The 13,806-nt window shown below is 35.7% G+C and overlaps 4 protein-coding genes across 6 annotated transcripts; 2 read left to right on the top strand and 2 right to left on the bottom strand.

Annotated features, from left to right (window-relative positions):
• Positions 1–16: 16 nt before the first annotated feature.
• Positions 17–2,350, bottom strand: LOC111451208 (actin). 2 transcript variants are annotated; one of them, XM_023091540.1, is made up of 5 exons: positions 2,262–2,350; positions 1,535–1,607; positions 1,055–1,448; positions 352–965; positions 17–265 (listed from the first exon to the last, which is right to left on the bottom strand). In XM_023091540.1, exons 2-5 carry the CDS (start codon positions 1,592–1,594, stop codon positions 200–202), a joined length of 1,134 nt encoding a protein of 377 aa, XP_022947308.1. In that variant the 5' UTR covers positions 1,595–1,607; positions 2,262–2,350; the 3' UTR covers positions 17–199. The 2 variants fall into 2 exon arrangements, with proteins under 2 accessions (XP_022947308.1, XP_022947309.1); XM_023091541.1 differs by having other exon boundaries at positions 1,535–1,594; positions 2,262–2,332.
• Positions 2,351–4,216: 1,866 nt separating this feature from the next.
• On the top strand, positions 4,217–4,579 carry LOC111451555 (cyclin-dependent protein kinase inhibitor SMR10-like). The gene has a single exon (XM_023092032.1). It carries the CDS (start codon positions 4,217–4,219, stop codon positions 4,577–4,579), a length of 363 nt encoding a protein of 120 aa, XP_022947800.1.
• A 1,475-nt stretch (positions 4,580–6,054) lies between these two features.
• LOC111451215 (uncharacterized protein At3g17950-like) lies at positions 6,055–8,060 on the top strand. Its single transcript, XM_023091548.1, has 3 exons — positions 6,055–6,338; positions 6,442–6,591; positions 7,511–8,060. The coding sequence occupies exons 1-3, from the start codon at positions 6,327–6,329 to the stop codon at positions 7,976–7,978; spliced, it is 630 nt and encodes a 209-aa protein (XP_022947316.1). The 5' UTR covers positions 6,055–6,326; the 3' UTR covers positions 7,979–8,060.
• An 819-nt stretch (positions 8,061–8,879) lies between these two features.
• On the bottom strand, positions 8,880–13,802 carry LOC111451207 (putative E3 ubiquitin-protein ligase XBAT31). 2 transcript variants are annotated; one of them, XM_023091539.1, is made up of 9 exons: positions 13,717–13,802; positions 11,442–11,809; positions 11,241–11,300; positions 11,068–11,139; positions 10,872–10,993; positions 10,657–10,797; positions 10,469–10,576; positions 10,021–10,249; positions 8,882–9,592 (listed from the first exon to the last, which is right to left on the bottom strand). In XM_023091539.1, the coding sequence occupies exons 2-9, from the start codon at positions 11,619–11,621 to the stop codon at positions 9,179–9,181; spliced, it is 1,326 nt and encodes a 441-aa protein (XP_022947307.1). In that variant the 5' UTR covers positions 11,622–11,809; positions 13,717–13,802; the 3' UTR covers positions 8,882–9,178. The 2 variants fall into 2 exon arrangements, with proteins under 2 accessions (XP_022947305.1, XP_022947307.1); XM_023091537.1 differs by lacking the exon at positions 13,717–13,802 and having other exon boundaries at positions 8,880–9,592; positions 11,442–11,916.
• Positions 13,803–13,806: the final 4 nt, after the last annotated feature.

Raw genomic sequence — 13,806 nt, 5'->3', positions numbered from 1 at the left:
AAAAAAAAAAAAAAAAAAAAAAAACAAAGGCTGCATAACGGCACAGCGGCCGGAAAATTCTATATTAATAAGCGATATCATATCGCTTTTATGAAGTGATTGAGTTTAAACAAATAAATAAATAAATACCGAAAAAAATTAGGAAAACAAAACAAAATGCAGTCGTACTGGTTGCTTGCAGCAGGTTTGGCTGGGAAAATCAGAAGCATTTCCTGTGCACGATGGATGGGCCAGACTCATCATACTCAGCCTTTGCAATCCACATCTGCAGTCCATTTTTAAATGATTAACTGATTTGATATGATATAGTAAGTATATGTGTTTATCAATGAAGATCAACGCTAGACATACCTGCTGAAACGTGCTGAGTGAGGCTAGAATGGAGCCACCAATCCAGACACTGTACTTCCTTTCAGGAGGAGCTACCACTTTAATTTTCATGCTGCTTGGGGCTAATGCAGTTATTTCTTTGCTCATTCGATCAGCGATGCCAGGGAACATGGTTGTTCCTCCACTAAGAACAATGTTTCCATACAGATCCTTTCTGATATCAACGTCGCATTTCATGATGGAGTTATAGGTTGTTTCGTGGATGCCTGCAGCTTCCATTCCAATCATTGAAGGCTGGAAAAGAACTTCAGGGCATCGGAAACGTTCTGCACCGATTGTGATAATCTGCCCATCTGGAAGTTCATAACTCTTCTCAACAGATGAACCAGTTTTGGAAGTTTCGAGTTCTTGCTCGTAATCGAGGGCAATGTATGCTAGTTTTTCCTTCACATCTCTCACAATTTCTCGCTCTGCTGAGGTGGTGAAGGAGTACCCACGTTCAGTCAAGATTTTCATAAGGGCATCAGTGAGGTCACGGCCAGCGAGGTCGAGACGAAGAATGGCATGGGGGAGAGCATATCCCTCGTAAATTGGGACAGTATGACTGACACCATCACCAGAATCCATAACAATACCTGGAGAAAATTTGAATCATAGAATGGGAAAAAAGTTAAATTGTGAATTCGCTCGATGAAATCAAAGCTCGTCTAATCAATCTGCTTACCAGTTGTGCGTCCACTAGCATAGAGCGAAAGAACAGCCTGAATGGCAACATACATGGCAGGAGCGTTGAAGGTCTCGAACATGATTTGGGTCATTTTTTCACGATTTGCCTTTGGATTCAGAGGGGCTTCAGTGAGTAGGACAGGGTGCTCTTCAGGAGCCACTCGGAGTTCATTGTAGAAGGTATGATGCCAAATTTTTTCCATGTCATCCCAATTGCTCACGATACCATGCTCTATAGGATATTTCAAAGTCAATATACCTCGTTTGGACTGAGCCTCATCCCCAACATACGCATCCTTTTGGCCCATACCAACCATCACACCAGTATGCCTTGGTCGACCTACTATACTAGGGAACACGGCCCTTGGAGCATCATCTCCAGCAAAGCCAGCCTAAAATTGACCATATCAATTGAAAATCAAAGATCTCCATAACAGTCGGACATACATCAGAATATATGAAGTGTGCAGAGACATACCTTAACCATTCCAGTTCCGTTGTCACAGACGAGTGGCTGGATATCCTCTCCTTCTGCCATCTTCGATTAAACACTAAAAAAAATTCAGAACAATAAACTAGACTTAGAAATAGAGAGGAAAATCAGGACTAACGATTTATTTGCCATTAAAAAATTTAAGCACAATATAATTAAACATGCCAAACACATCATTAATCAGCCAGAAAGATCACGATCTGCTAAATTTTCCTATAGATAGCCTTTTATCTTCCTTTTTTCGAAAAAAATGTATACAAAAGAACGATGATGAAACTGATTGTGATCCAATGCCAGATCCTGAATCTCAAATGCAAACAGAACGATGATGAAACTGATTCACAGTAATTTTCGGTCTAATCGAAACAAATGCAATGATTAAAAAAACAAAAACAGAAACACTCTCCTACTTTCATCTCCAAATGCAAATGAAAGAAAACACTCATGTAAACAATCGTAAAGACAAAGACCAAAATCAAAATCGGAAGAACAACAAAATCGGCAACTGCATGGATTTGTACATTATAATAGATAGGAATCAGAGTTTCATTTACTGATCCTTCATACAATGTGATCCAAATAACAATCCAAGAATCAGCAACAACAACAACATCACCATCATCAAAACAATACCACTTAGCGTTACAAAGAATCACATTACAGCCATTTTTCTCTACAAAACAACAGAATGCAGAAGAAAATCGCATCGTACCGGAAAGATTAACGAAAGCGCTAAGGTGAGAAAGAAAGTGACTGTGATCCGAGCTGCACTCCTTTGCGTTCGAAGACGGTAAACGTAGAAATATGAAGCAATGCAAAATGGAAATGCGGATTTAAATAAACACTCAGCTGAAGACAGATCTATGCCGTTAGATGATCATTGACGCGATCAAAGCTGACAAATGACACGTGTCATGAAGATATGGATTCCCGATATTTCAGGCTGTTTTGTAGTGCTTTCATCGATAACGAGTGGACTTGCTCCATTCAACAGCAAGGCCCGGCCCATTATTCTCTGCGATTCTTTCGGACCCGCCTGATTAAAAAAAAGCCCATTTTGGCCCATACTTTAAATTCAAGATAATTTTTTATATTTTTCCCTTTAAATTAATAATTTTTTAAAAAAATTAAAAATTAAAATTCATTTCATTTTAATCTCTATATTTTTAAATATTTAAATTTAATCTATATATTTTTATAAATATTGAAACTATAAATATTATATTATTTTTTTTTATAAAGTATCTTTTCCGTGAATTTCTATTATTTGAAAAGTTTTTTCAATGCTGAAATGATTATTCATAATTATATCCAAATTCTAAAAGGTACATGTTGGTGCCACGTCACTATCTCAATAAATAAATAATGGGACCTAATTAAGTATGATATTATTATGTTAATCATTCCTTTTAATTTTAAAAAAATTAAATAAATATTTTGAAAATTAAAAACAGTTAAAAATGATAAAATTAATCAATCTTAACCGCTTAAATTATATGGTTATTATTTTATTTGAAAATATTAGATTTTTCTATTTTAAGAAAGTGAGGGATAAATAAATAATAAAAAAAAGAATAAATATTAAGGGTAGTTAGGTAAAATGGAAAGGGCGATTTGATTAGCCAACTAATCCGCTTTAACAGGACCGTTTAATTAATAATCTGGAAATTAGAGGCCTAAGGGGGCCTCCATAAATATTTTAAAAAAAGAAAAATTATCCGAAAATAAATTAAAATAAAAAAGAAAAAAAAAAGACAGCGCCAAATTTTGGGCAAATTCTTCCCTGCTGATTGTTCTTATTGCTTTTAGTGCAACTGAAGCAATCCCAATTTGGATTTCTGTGGGTCCCTCTCCTCATTTATTATATTATTTACCATTTTTTAAAATTAAATTAAATAAAAATATCACTTTCAAATTTTTTTTAATATTTTATTTAAAAAAAATAACCTGATACGTCATTTCTATTCCTATATTGACAATTATAATTTTTTTTTATACAAATTAATTGTGTTTATGTAAACATAGTATTAATGTAAAAGTATTTTTTATTTATTTTTAATGATCGATGTCTCTAATCAAGATTACATCAAGTCAGTGAACCAATCCGAAAGATCCAAAAGAATGCAATAGTGCTCATGAAGGTTCAAGGAACAATGAATAAAAGAGGAGAAGTTGCACGTTAGACCTACGTCGACCTACCTAACGTGGTAAAGACCGACCCAACCTTCTTAATTGAAACGGGTTCTTCAAATCACAATCCTATCTCAAATAAAACCTCGATAACATTGTCCAAAGTCATCGTTCAGATATGTTACTTTGGACGTACTTTCTATATACAGTTAGTGTTAAAAGAGATCAAAGATCAATAACACATTTAACCGACTTCTCAATATAGAAATATCTCTATATCTCCTTAGACGCTCCTGACTCTTAAAAAGATCAAAAAGATATCATAAAAGTAGCTCGAGAAAGAAATAATAATTAAATAAGTCGTCAATTAGTTTATAATTTGTTGTATTTTGGTTTGGATTCTTCACATGATTTTGGTTGGTGATTTCAACCTCCGAACCTTCTACCCTTCCTCTCTCTATAAATCTCCAATTAAGCACTAATCAATATCATTATCATAAAATAGTCTGATTTTTAAAATTTTATTTTAAACCCATAATGGAGCATCACCAAAAGGAAGACAAGTTTGAGATTTTACTCTCCACTTTGGAGCTGAAGTTGCAGAGTTCTTGTTTTCGACGCGAGGACGAGGACGAGAAAGAAGAAGAAGATTGTCGGGATGATTTCGTCAAGACTCCGAGATCTTTGGAGCCTCCAGCGGTTCTCGAGTGTCCTCCGCCGCCGAGAAAGCCGAGGAGGTTTCCATCGGCGAAACGGAAGGCCGGTGATAGCAGGTCGATCTTTATGTCGCATCATTGTCTCTTCGGCGAAATGGAGGTTGATTTGGAGCTGCTGTTTCCTTCGAACCAGCTTCATGGCGGTAGGATTGTTAAGAAGGTGAAACGACGACGTTTCTTTTGAATTTGTTGTCGTGTAGTTGTTCCTGTAATTTTAATATTTAATGCAAACTGCATGATATTTCCAATTCCATTAGCCTTTTTTTTTTTTCTATTAAATATTCTAAAATTTCATTGTTTTAAGATAATGGGGGAGAACAAATATTTTATATATAATAAAAATTATCTTTGTCGGATTTAAATTAATTTTAAAACATTAATTAATATATGGTTTTATATTGCTAAACGTGACGTTCATATATAAAAACTGATTTTAAATATTTTAAAATTCAATTGTTAATAAGCAAATTTAGTGAATTGTAATTTAAAAAGTTGTTAATAAGCAAATATTTTAAAATTCAATTGTTAATGGGCTCCGACATTCGATCCATTGGACCTTGGCCCAGTATATAACTTGGGCCTTCCAAATCTTGTAAAAGCCCAAAGTACAATTTAAATTAATTTTCAGATAATCATCAGTTAATTAAATAAAAAGTTATTACAAAAAGGTAAAAGATGATCTTATTATTGTCAGAAAAAATAATTAATTAAAATTTAAATACCATATTTGCAATAACATTAGACGAACAAAATTTGGGTCATCGCATAAGGACTGGGTCAAGGAGCTGAAGCTCAATAGGCTAAGGGTCAGTCTGATTGAGAGACTAATTGAAAATCTGTCCACGACTCGTGACATCTTAGTTCCATCCAGTTTGATTCATGTTTAATCTAATTCGTAAGAAATATTAAAGATTTCTCGTAATAAATATATGTTTTCATCCTAACAAATGTAAGACATTTTTCGTTCCGAGATGATGTGACAAGTAGCATAAAAATATATAATTTTTTTTTAATTTTGTAATTCACATATTTTATTATTCCAATTTTGAAATTTGGAAAGAAATAAACACAAATTTACGTCATTTTCACTTTTGAAAAAAAAAATACAATTATTAATCATTATCTTTAAAATTTTGATTTCATTATTATAATTATTATTAATACAATAAACGTGACGATAAAGATTTATACATCAAGCCTAAAAAAATATAGGTATTTTGTCGTCAAACTTACGTATATATTGACATTAAAATTTAAACATATGGTAAATAATATATATATATATATATTTATTTATTTATTTATTTTGTCTCAAATGTCATAATTTATTTTTAAAAAATATATAAATAATTAAAAAATATTGGTGGGGGTTAATTTCATAATTTGCATAAGATTAGGGTTGAATTTAATAAAATGAAAAGTTTTAAAAGTGAACTCAATTACAGTGAGTACCCTTCTCTAATCTGCCCGATCATCATGGGGTAAAGCGACACCAAATTCTCTTTCCTAATCTACCCCTGTTCCCTCCACCTTCTACCAAATCATGAGGGGCAAAACCGTAAAATCCAGGGAGACAGTTTCTGAAATTGGGGCTTTGCTTTCTTCGATAATATTATGCCAAAAGAAACGATTCCTACAAAACCAAGAGACGAGGAAAAAGAAAAAGAAAGCGAAAGCGAATCAAAAGAAAAGCAACAGAAAAATGCTTCCAAATGGGTAATAATCCTAAGCCCTTTCCTTCCCTTTTGACCCATTTGAACTCGCTTTCTCTAACCGCCTCCAAAATCCCCAAATCCATGAAACTAACCCGATTTCGTCTCTGTTCATCCGAATCTCATATTGATTTCTTCGCTAATTCATCTGTAGAGAAGGAAATGACTAGTCCTCTGTGTCTGAAATGATATCGGATTCTTCAAAAATCAAGTCCGAGTATGGCTCAACAGGTATTTCGTTTGGATTGTTCATGTGGATCTCTCTGTTTTGGGGTTTTGTTTGATCGGATTGGTTTTGTAGTTTTGGAATGATTTGTTGTTGATTTGATTGAAGGGAGAGGGATGGCCTCTTGGTTTACAGCCTTTGAATCTAAGAGTTGGGGTACCTGGAAACAGAGACTATTTGGGATCACTGTCTTTCAACACTTTGATCACGGCTTCTCCTATTTCATTCACTGATTCTTCATCCGATTTGGACACTGAGGTCAGTGTATTTCTTACTGTTCTTGTGTTTTCTGAACGATGATTATCAGATCTGGGACTGTTACTGTTTAGTCTTGTTCTTTGTGTTTATATCTCTTAATGCATGAAAGTATTTGGAAGTAATGTGGATGGAGTAGCAAATAAGTGATTGTTGATCTTTTGATTGCTTGTTTAGTTCATTTGGTCCTGTTTCTGTGATGCCGTAATGCTGAGTTAAGTGATTATAAGTTGTTTAGTAGAGGTATTGAGGATTGTTGGGATCGGCTAATTAATGGGTTGATCATTGGTTGAGGGTCATGATTCCTAACATGGTATTAGAGTCATGTTCTTAACTTAGTCATATAAATAGAATTCTCAAATGTCGAAAAAAGAGGTTGTGAGTCTCGAAGGTATAGTCAAAAGCGACTCAAGTGTCGAAAAAATGGTGTACTTTGTTCGAGTACTTTAGAGAAGGAGTCAAGCCTCATTAAGGGGAGGTTGTTCGAGGGCTCCATAAGCCTTAGGGTGACTGGACAATACCATACTATTGTGGAGGGTCGTGGTTCCTAACATGATATCAAAGTCATGGTCTTAACTTAGTCATGTCAATGTTGAACAAAGAGGTTGGGAGCCTTGAAAGTGTAGTCAAAAGTGACTCAATTGTCGAACAAAGGGTGTACTTTGTTCAACGGCTCCCGAGAAGGAGTCTAGCCTTGATTTAAGGGGAGGTTGTTTGAGGGCTTTATAGGCCTCAGGGTGACTGGACAATATCAGACCATTGTGGAGAATCGTAGTTCCTAACATTCTATGTCCTTAACTCGACATTTCGATGTCGGGTTTCATACTCTTGAGTGTCGAAAGAGGTCAACAATTTTCAATAGCCACAGTTATGACTCGTGACTATCGATCTTACATCGTCGTGCCATTTATTAACGTTGCAGTCGACGGGATCATTCTTCCATGACAAAAGCATCACACTAGGGAGTCTAATAGGAGTTTCAAACATTTTGGAGCTCTCAAGAAGATCAATCAGAGGAAGAAGAACAGAGAGCACAAAGAACAAGAGGAGCAATACCAGATCAAGAACATGGCTTTTCTCGTTATGTTCGAGGGACAACACCGACGCAGATAGCGTCTACAACAACAGCCCGTCGTTAGGCCAATTCTTAGAAGAAGAAAGAAGAGCAGCAGACGAAAACAGGAGAAATCAAAGTGTAATGATGTATGGAGGAGATGAAATGGAATTAGCTCAGTCTGCTCCAGAACCAAACTCCTTATTCATCAATGGCTGTGTGGCTCCTCCTCAACCTAGCCTTGGTTCAGATGCTCAAACTAGGAGAAATGGCGGAACTGAACCACCAAATGACCATGGAATTGCATTGCTTTGTTCTTGCGTTTGTGGACACTGAACTTGCTTTGATATTGATTGAATTTCTTGCCTTTTGAAACAAATAATGATCTCAATTTAGAGTTACCCTTTCTTTCTTTCTTTCTTACTAACCGGAACCAAATACAAAACATAAGCATAATTCAATGGATAAATGTATTAGATTATCAGACATGACTTAGAATGCTGCGTACAACTCAAATTAATTTTATATCATAAAATTTTTATTTATTTGAACTTTATTTAATTAAAATTAAATAAGTTGATAACTCAACATCGATGGGTTCTTCGATCATTTGGTCTTGGACAATTATACGGCAAAAAGGGACGTTTCTCGATAGGGTAAAATGCAATAATAATATATATATATATATATATTTTGTCAAATTAGGTTAGGTTAAAAGAATTTTAAAAAAAATGTTTTGGTTGTCAAGTCCTAATCACGATTTACACTTATTAAACCTAATTTTTAATAGTGTTTTAAAAAAAATATATAGTTAAAGCTTTTTGAAATTTTAAAAATTTGCATTAGAAATCTTAATAATTCTCATTAATTTCGTATATATATATATATTTTAAAATATTTTAATTCAATAAATAAATAAATAAACCAATCAATCACCGATCCGGTTTTTCATGCATATATAGTTTAAATAATAATAATAATAATAATATTTTATTTTAATAGTAAATGAAAATTTTTCGTAATTGCTCCGATAAACAAATCGCGGAAAAAAATGATAAGAGTCAGAGATGACCGTCTTGTTCTCAAGCCTTTTCCTCCACGTCACTCCACGTGTCCAATTCAGACGTCATAAATATAATAAAACTTACCCAAATTAATTATTTATTTAATGAGAGACATCATCACGTGACCCCCCTACAGCCACGTGCCTTCTCTCCCATCCATTCAAGAATTTAGATATTTTTCATTCTTTTAAATAAATAATAAATAAAGAAATCAAATTACAAAAACTTGACCCACAAAGACAATACTCACCACCAACTTCTTTGCTTAATATCTCTCCTTTCCCCCAATTCTATAAGAAAACATGGACTTTATTTATTTATTTTTTTTTATTTTTTCCATATTATATTATTTATTGATGGGACCCAACACCAAATTCAAGTCATTGAATACTTCGATCTTTATGCAATGCGAGAAAGGGTAAAAGGGAGCTTGATTGATCAAAAAGATGGTATGATTTGCCATTTTCACCTACTAACCAAGCTTATCAACTGATTGATCATCGTCTGCGGCAGCTATTCGTCCAGAGCCACGACCACCGTTCATCTTCCCGAAAGCAGTCATCGACGACAACCCTTTCAAGCTGCTACTATCACCCTCACTCAAGTTCACACCCTTCCTTCCCTTTCTCAGCTTGGATGAGCTATTAGTTTCATGATCATCAACTTCCTCCATTGTTTTCGTCTTGGCGACGACCAAACGAATAATGTTGCTTCGGCAAAACGGGCAAACTGGGGGCGTTACGCAGGCTGTGGATGGATTTGGCTTGCTGTGGCAGCAAAGGGAAAGGGTGCATTGAGCACACATGACATGCCCACAGCTTTGAACTTCAATTGTGGGAGCTTGTTCAAAGCAAATGGTGCATAGCTCTGTATCTCCATCACTGATCTGCAAGAAGCATAGCAAGCAAAGCAATGCTAATAATTGTTCAAAAGCTCAGTAAGTGAAGAGAACTGATAATTGAAGGTGCAGATAATGGGACCATTCATCACGTGTCTCCTAAGAGTCTAAGTTGAAAAAGCTCTCCAAGAAACAAATGAGAAGTCTACATTACATCAGAGATGCTTTCAGAAATAAAGTGAATGCTGCCAAATTGGGAAAGCAATGCCACTAATAGTGACAAGTAGATGGGGAGTTCCAAAAGCTTCAAAACCATAACAATCAATCACCATAAAAACTTTGAATCATGATACTTACTCGAAAATTTTCGATTTAAACTCAACTTTATAGTGCGAATCAAAGATATAGCCCACGACGTTTCGAATCTACTCTAAAAGTTAAAATCTACTCTAAAAGTTAAAGGAATTCTTGATTACCTCAGACAAATTGTCAATCACTGTATCAGGAGTTGCCTTCAAGATGCTCTTCTCCCTCTCCCTGTTGGCCTCCATTAATGCCTGTTCTAATAAAGCCTTTGCTTCTTGATGAAGCTCATTGATAAACTTCAAGGGTGATGGCCAAACAAGTGGCTCAGTGGATGAAGGATTCAGCAAGGCTGCACAGGTTCCATGTCTGTGCTTCATAGCAATTACATAAGGAATTCTCCTGTAAACAGAGAGAAAGACACATTAATTAGCTTAATCTGTAACGGCCAAGCCCACCGCTAACAGATATTGTCCTATTTGGACTTTTCCTTTCGGGTTTTCCCTCAAGGCTTTAAAACGTGTCTGCTAGAGAAAGGTTTCGACCCTTTATATAAGGGTGTTTCGTTGATTATGTGCAGCTAAAACAAGGTTATGATGTAAATTGGTATTTTGATGATACCCAGTGGAATCTCTCTGAAGGCGATCGGCCCCCCAAGCCAACAACTCCCTGATGCAATCCAAGGACCCTCCACGAGCTGCTAAATGAAGGGGTGTGCTTCCTTGGCATCTGTTCATAGAATTTTTTTTCTTTTCAAATCCATCTTTACACGAAAGGAAGCTAAAAAACTACTTGATTTAGAAAAATACCCATAGCCACCAGTTGAAGCACTAACAAGACCTCCATTATCCAACAGAATATGAATGCATTCAGGTCGTCTTTGACGAGCTGCCAAATGCAAAGGGGTTGCTCCCTTGCCATCTCTAATATTCACAAATCGTACAAATCCCCTATTTCACAATAAGTTAATCGATGAGTTCACCTGAACAGCTAATGGGTACTTGTTAAAGAGATGAACAAATACCAAGAAGCAGAAACAGAGCTTGATTGAGCAGCAGAAAGAATGGCTTCTAAGCAATCAAAATGGCCATAATGAGCAGCATAATGCAAGCAAGTCCGCCCGTGAAGGGAGTCAAACTTTAAAATCTGAGAAGATTCATATCCAAATTAGTGTTTCGAATCAAGCTTTTGTAAACAGCAAAAGAAATGGGAATTTATACATTTGCTCCAACTTCAAGGAGCTTCTTCACACAGGAGATCTTTCCATGCATTGCTGCCAACATGAGCGGAGTCTGAAAGAAACGTTCGCATTGAAGAATCAAAATCCACTGAGAACCGAGAAGAAATCATTTGAAAGTAACTGAAAAATTCAAATTAGAATAAGAAACCCTACCTGCTTGTGACGATTCAACAAATCCGGATTGGAAAATCGTTCCAAAAGCAAAGAGAGGATCTAATAAGGATAAAACAAAACACACAAAAAACAGAGTTCTCATCAGAAACAGCCCAATCAACCACACTCAAACAAAAAACCATAACGAAACAAAATCAAACGAAATCGAAATCAAACAACAAGAAAAACACAAGAACATACCTCGATCTGGCCATTAGCAGCGGCAATATGAAGCGGAGATTGACGATCATAGAGAGTGGTATTATGCAACAGAGACGGTTCGTTCTTCAGCAAAACTTGAACGATTTCCAAATCTCCACACTGGACAGCACTAAACAATCCATTCTCATGACTCGCACTGCAACTCAGCCCCTGACCCATGTTCTTCCTCTGTTGAAATCGCTCAGTAGAGAGCAGAAGCAACTCAGCAGAGCTCCCTGCCGCAGCCTCTGACCTCCATTAAAGACGCCCTTCGATCAGAAATTGAGGCCACTGCCACAGAATACGAAGAGGTCCATCAGGTCCATCACTATATACAATCGGGTCCCAAAAGGGGGAAATGGAGAAGCCTGAAATCGGGAAAACAGAGAGAAGCTGAACGTGCCAGTACGGAAAGTTGTAACGCTGACTGCGGGCAGAGATCGGATATTTTTCGGGCAGTTAGATTCCTAATGTTGCGCGATTGACCAACAAGTCATACACTAATGTTCATTAATTAATTTGTTTAGGGAATAAATGTTCATTAATTAATTTCTCGAAAACTTCTTTTTCTTTTTAATTTTAGTAATTTGTTTTATTAAATCACTTGATGCTGTTTTTAATTCCATTTAAATAATAATTTTAGTAATTTAAGAATATATTTTTATTATTTTATTTTTCGACGTAATATAATGTGACTTCTTTTAATTCAATAAATATATATCTTTAATATACGCTCAAATTGACAACTATTAAATACAGTTTGTTTATTGTCCGCTTTGACCCATTATGTATCGTCGTTAGCCTCATAGTTTTAAAGCACATAGAGAGAGGTTTCCACACCTTTATAAGGAATGATTTGTTCTCTCTCTAACGGGTATGGTATCTCACAATCCGCTCTAAAGATTCACTGTCTTCGTTGGCACATCGCTCGGTGTCTAGCTTTGATACCATTTGTAACAATTCAAGCCCACCACTAATACATATTATCTACTTTGACACGTTACGTATCACTGTCAGCCTCACAGTTTTAAAACGTGTCTACTAGAGAGAGGTTTCTACACCCTTATAAAAAATGGTTTGTTACTCTCTCCAACCAAGGTGGGATCTCACAATTTAACTCATCAATAATTAACGTATACATTTTCCTTGAAGATTCAAAGATTCAAATCAACCAAGTAGTAAGTTGAGCGAAGCTACACTACATTTAATTCCCAATCACAAACAGTTCGACAGTAGCAACAGCTCAAAATATATGAATATAGCAGAGTAGGGATATAAGCCTAGAGCCTATAAAATTCGCTTTTTATCTTAATTTAAGTCTTTAATGATGGCATTTAATTTTTCTGATTCCCTTCCCTACTTCCAACACCCGAAGTCTTCTCTCCCTCCTGCTATAAATTGGAGGAGATTATAGAGCCTGATAATGAGGTTTAAGTAAAGGAAACATTGATTAAGAGAGATAATAACATTTGATAATGAGGTCTAAGTAAAGCAAACACAATGTCTCTTTTAATTTTTTACTCTCTTAAAGTATCCAACTTTTTGCTGTGTTCTTCAGAAATAACATTATGTTATCATCATTTTTGTCTCCTTCTACATCTTTTTCTTTTCCTGATCTCCTTGTAATCGCATACTTAGCCCCCGAATTATTTTGTTAATCTCATGTTATTACTCTCTAACACAATTAGTTCGGTGAGATTCCACATCGATTGAAGAGGGGAACAAAAAATTACTTATAAGAGTGTGGAAACCTCTCCCTAGTAGACGCGTTTGAAACCGTGAGGCTGACAGCAATACATAACGGGTCAAAGCAGACAATCTCTACTAGTGGTGGGCTTGATTTGTTACAAATGGTATCAAAACTAGATATTGGGCGATGTGCTAGCAAGGACGTTGGGCCCCCAAACGGGAGTAGATTGTGAGCTCCTACATCGGTTGCGGAGGGGAACGAAGCATTTCTTATAAGGGTGTAGAAACCTCTCCCTAGTAGACGCGTTTTAAAACCGTAAGACTGACGACGATACATAACGGGTCAAAGCGAACAATATCTATTAGCGGTGGGCTTGAGCTATTACAAGCTCACTTGCTAATCTCTATCCTAATTGCCCATTTCCACCGCCATTAGATATTGGATGACTCCCCTAATCTCTTCCTCAGACCAACTAATCTGAAAAGATAACGTATATTCTTCATTTTCTTATGCAGGTCATCTCCTTACATAGATACCAAATAACAAAAATTACAAGAGAATAAACAAGGAGAGAGATGAATTAACCTGGATACTTCAGTGAATTTGATTTCCTTTGTTAGTGTGAGATAGAAAGTTGCTCCTTTGATTTCGAAGCTGGGTCTAGGCTAATCAAAC

This window comes from Cucurbita moschata, unplaced genomic scaffold (assembly GCF_002738365.1).
Source record: "Cucurbita moschata cultivar Rifu unplaced genomic scaffold, Cmos_1.0 Cmo_Scf00013, whole genome shotgun sequence".
NCBI classification, from domain to species: domain Eukaryota; kingdom Viridiplantae; phylum Streptophyta; class Magnoliopsida; order Cucurbitales; family Cucurbitaceae; genus Cucurbita; species Cucurbita moschata.
This window is presented reverse-complemented; position numbering and strand designations above follow the sequence as displayed.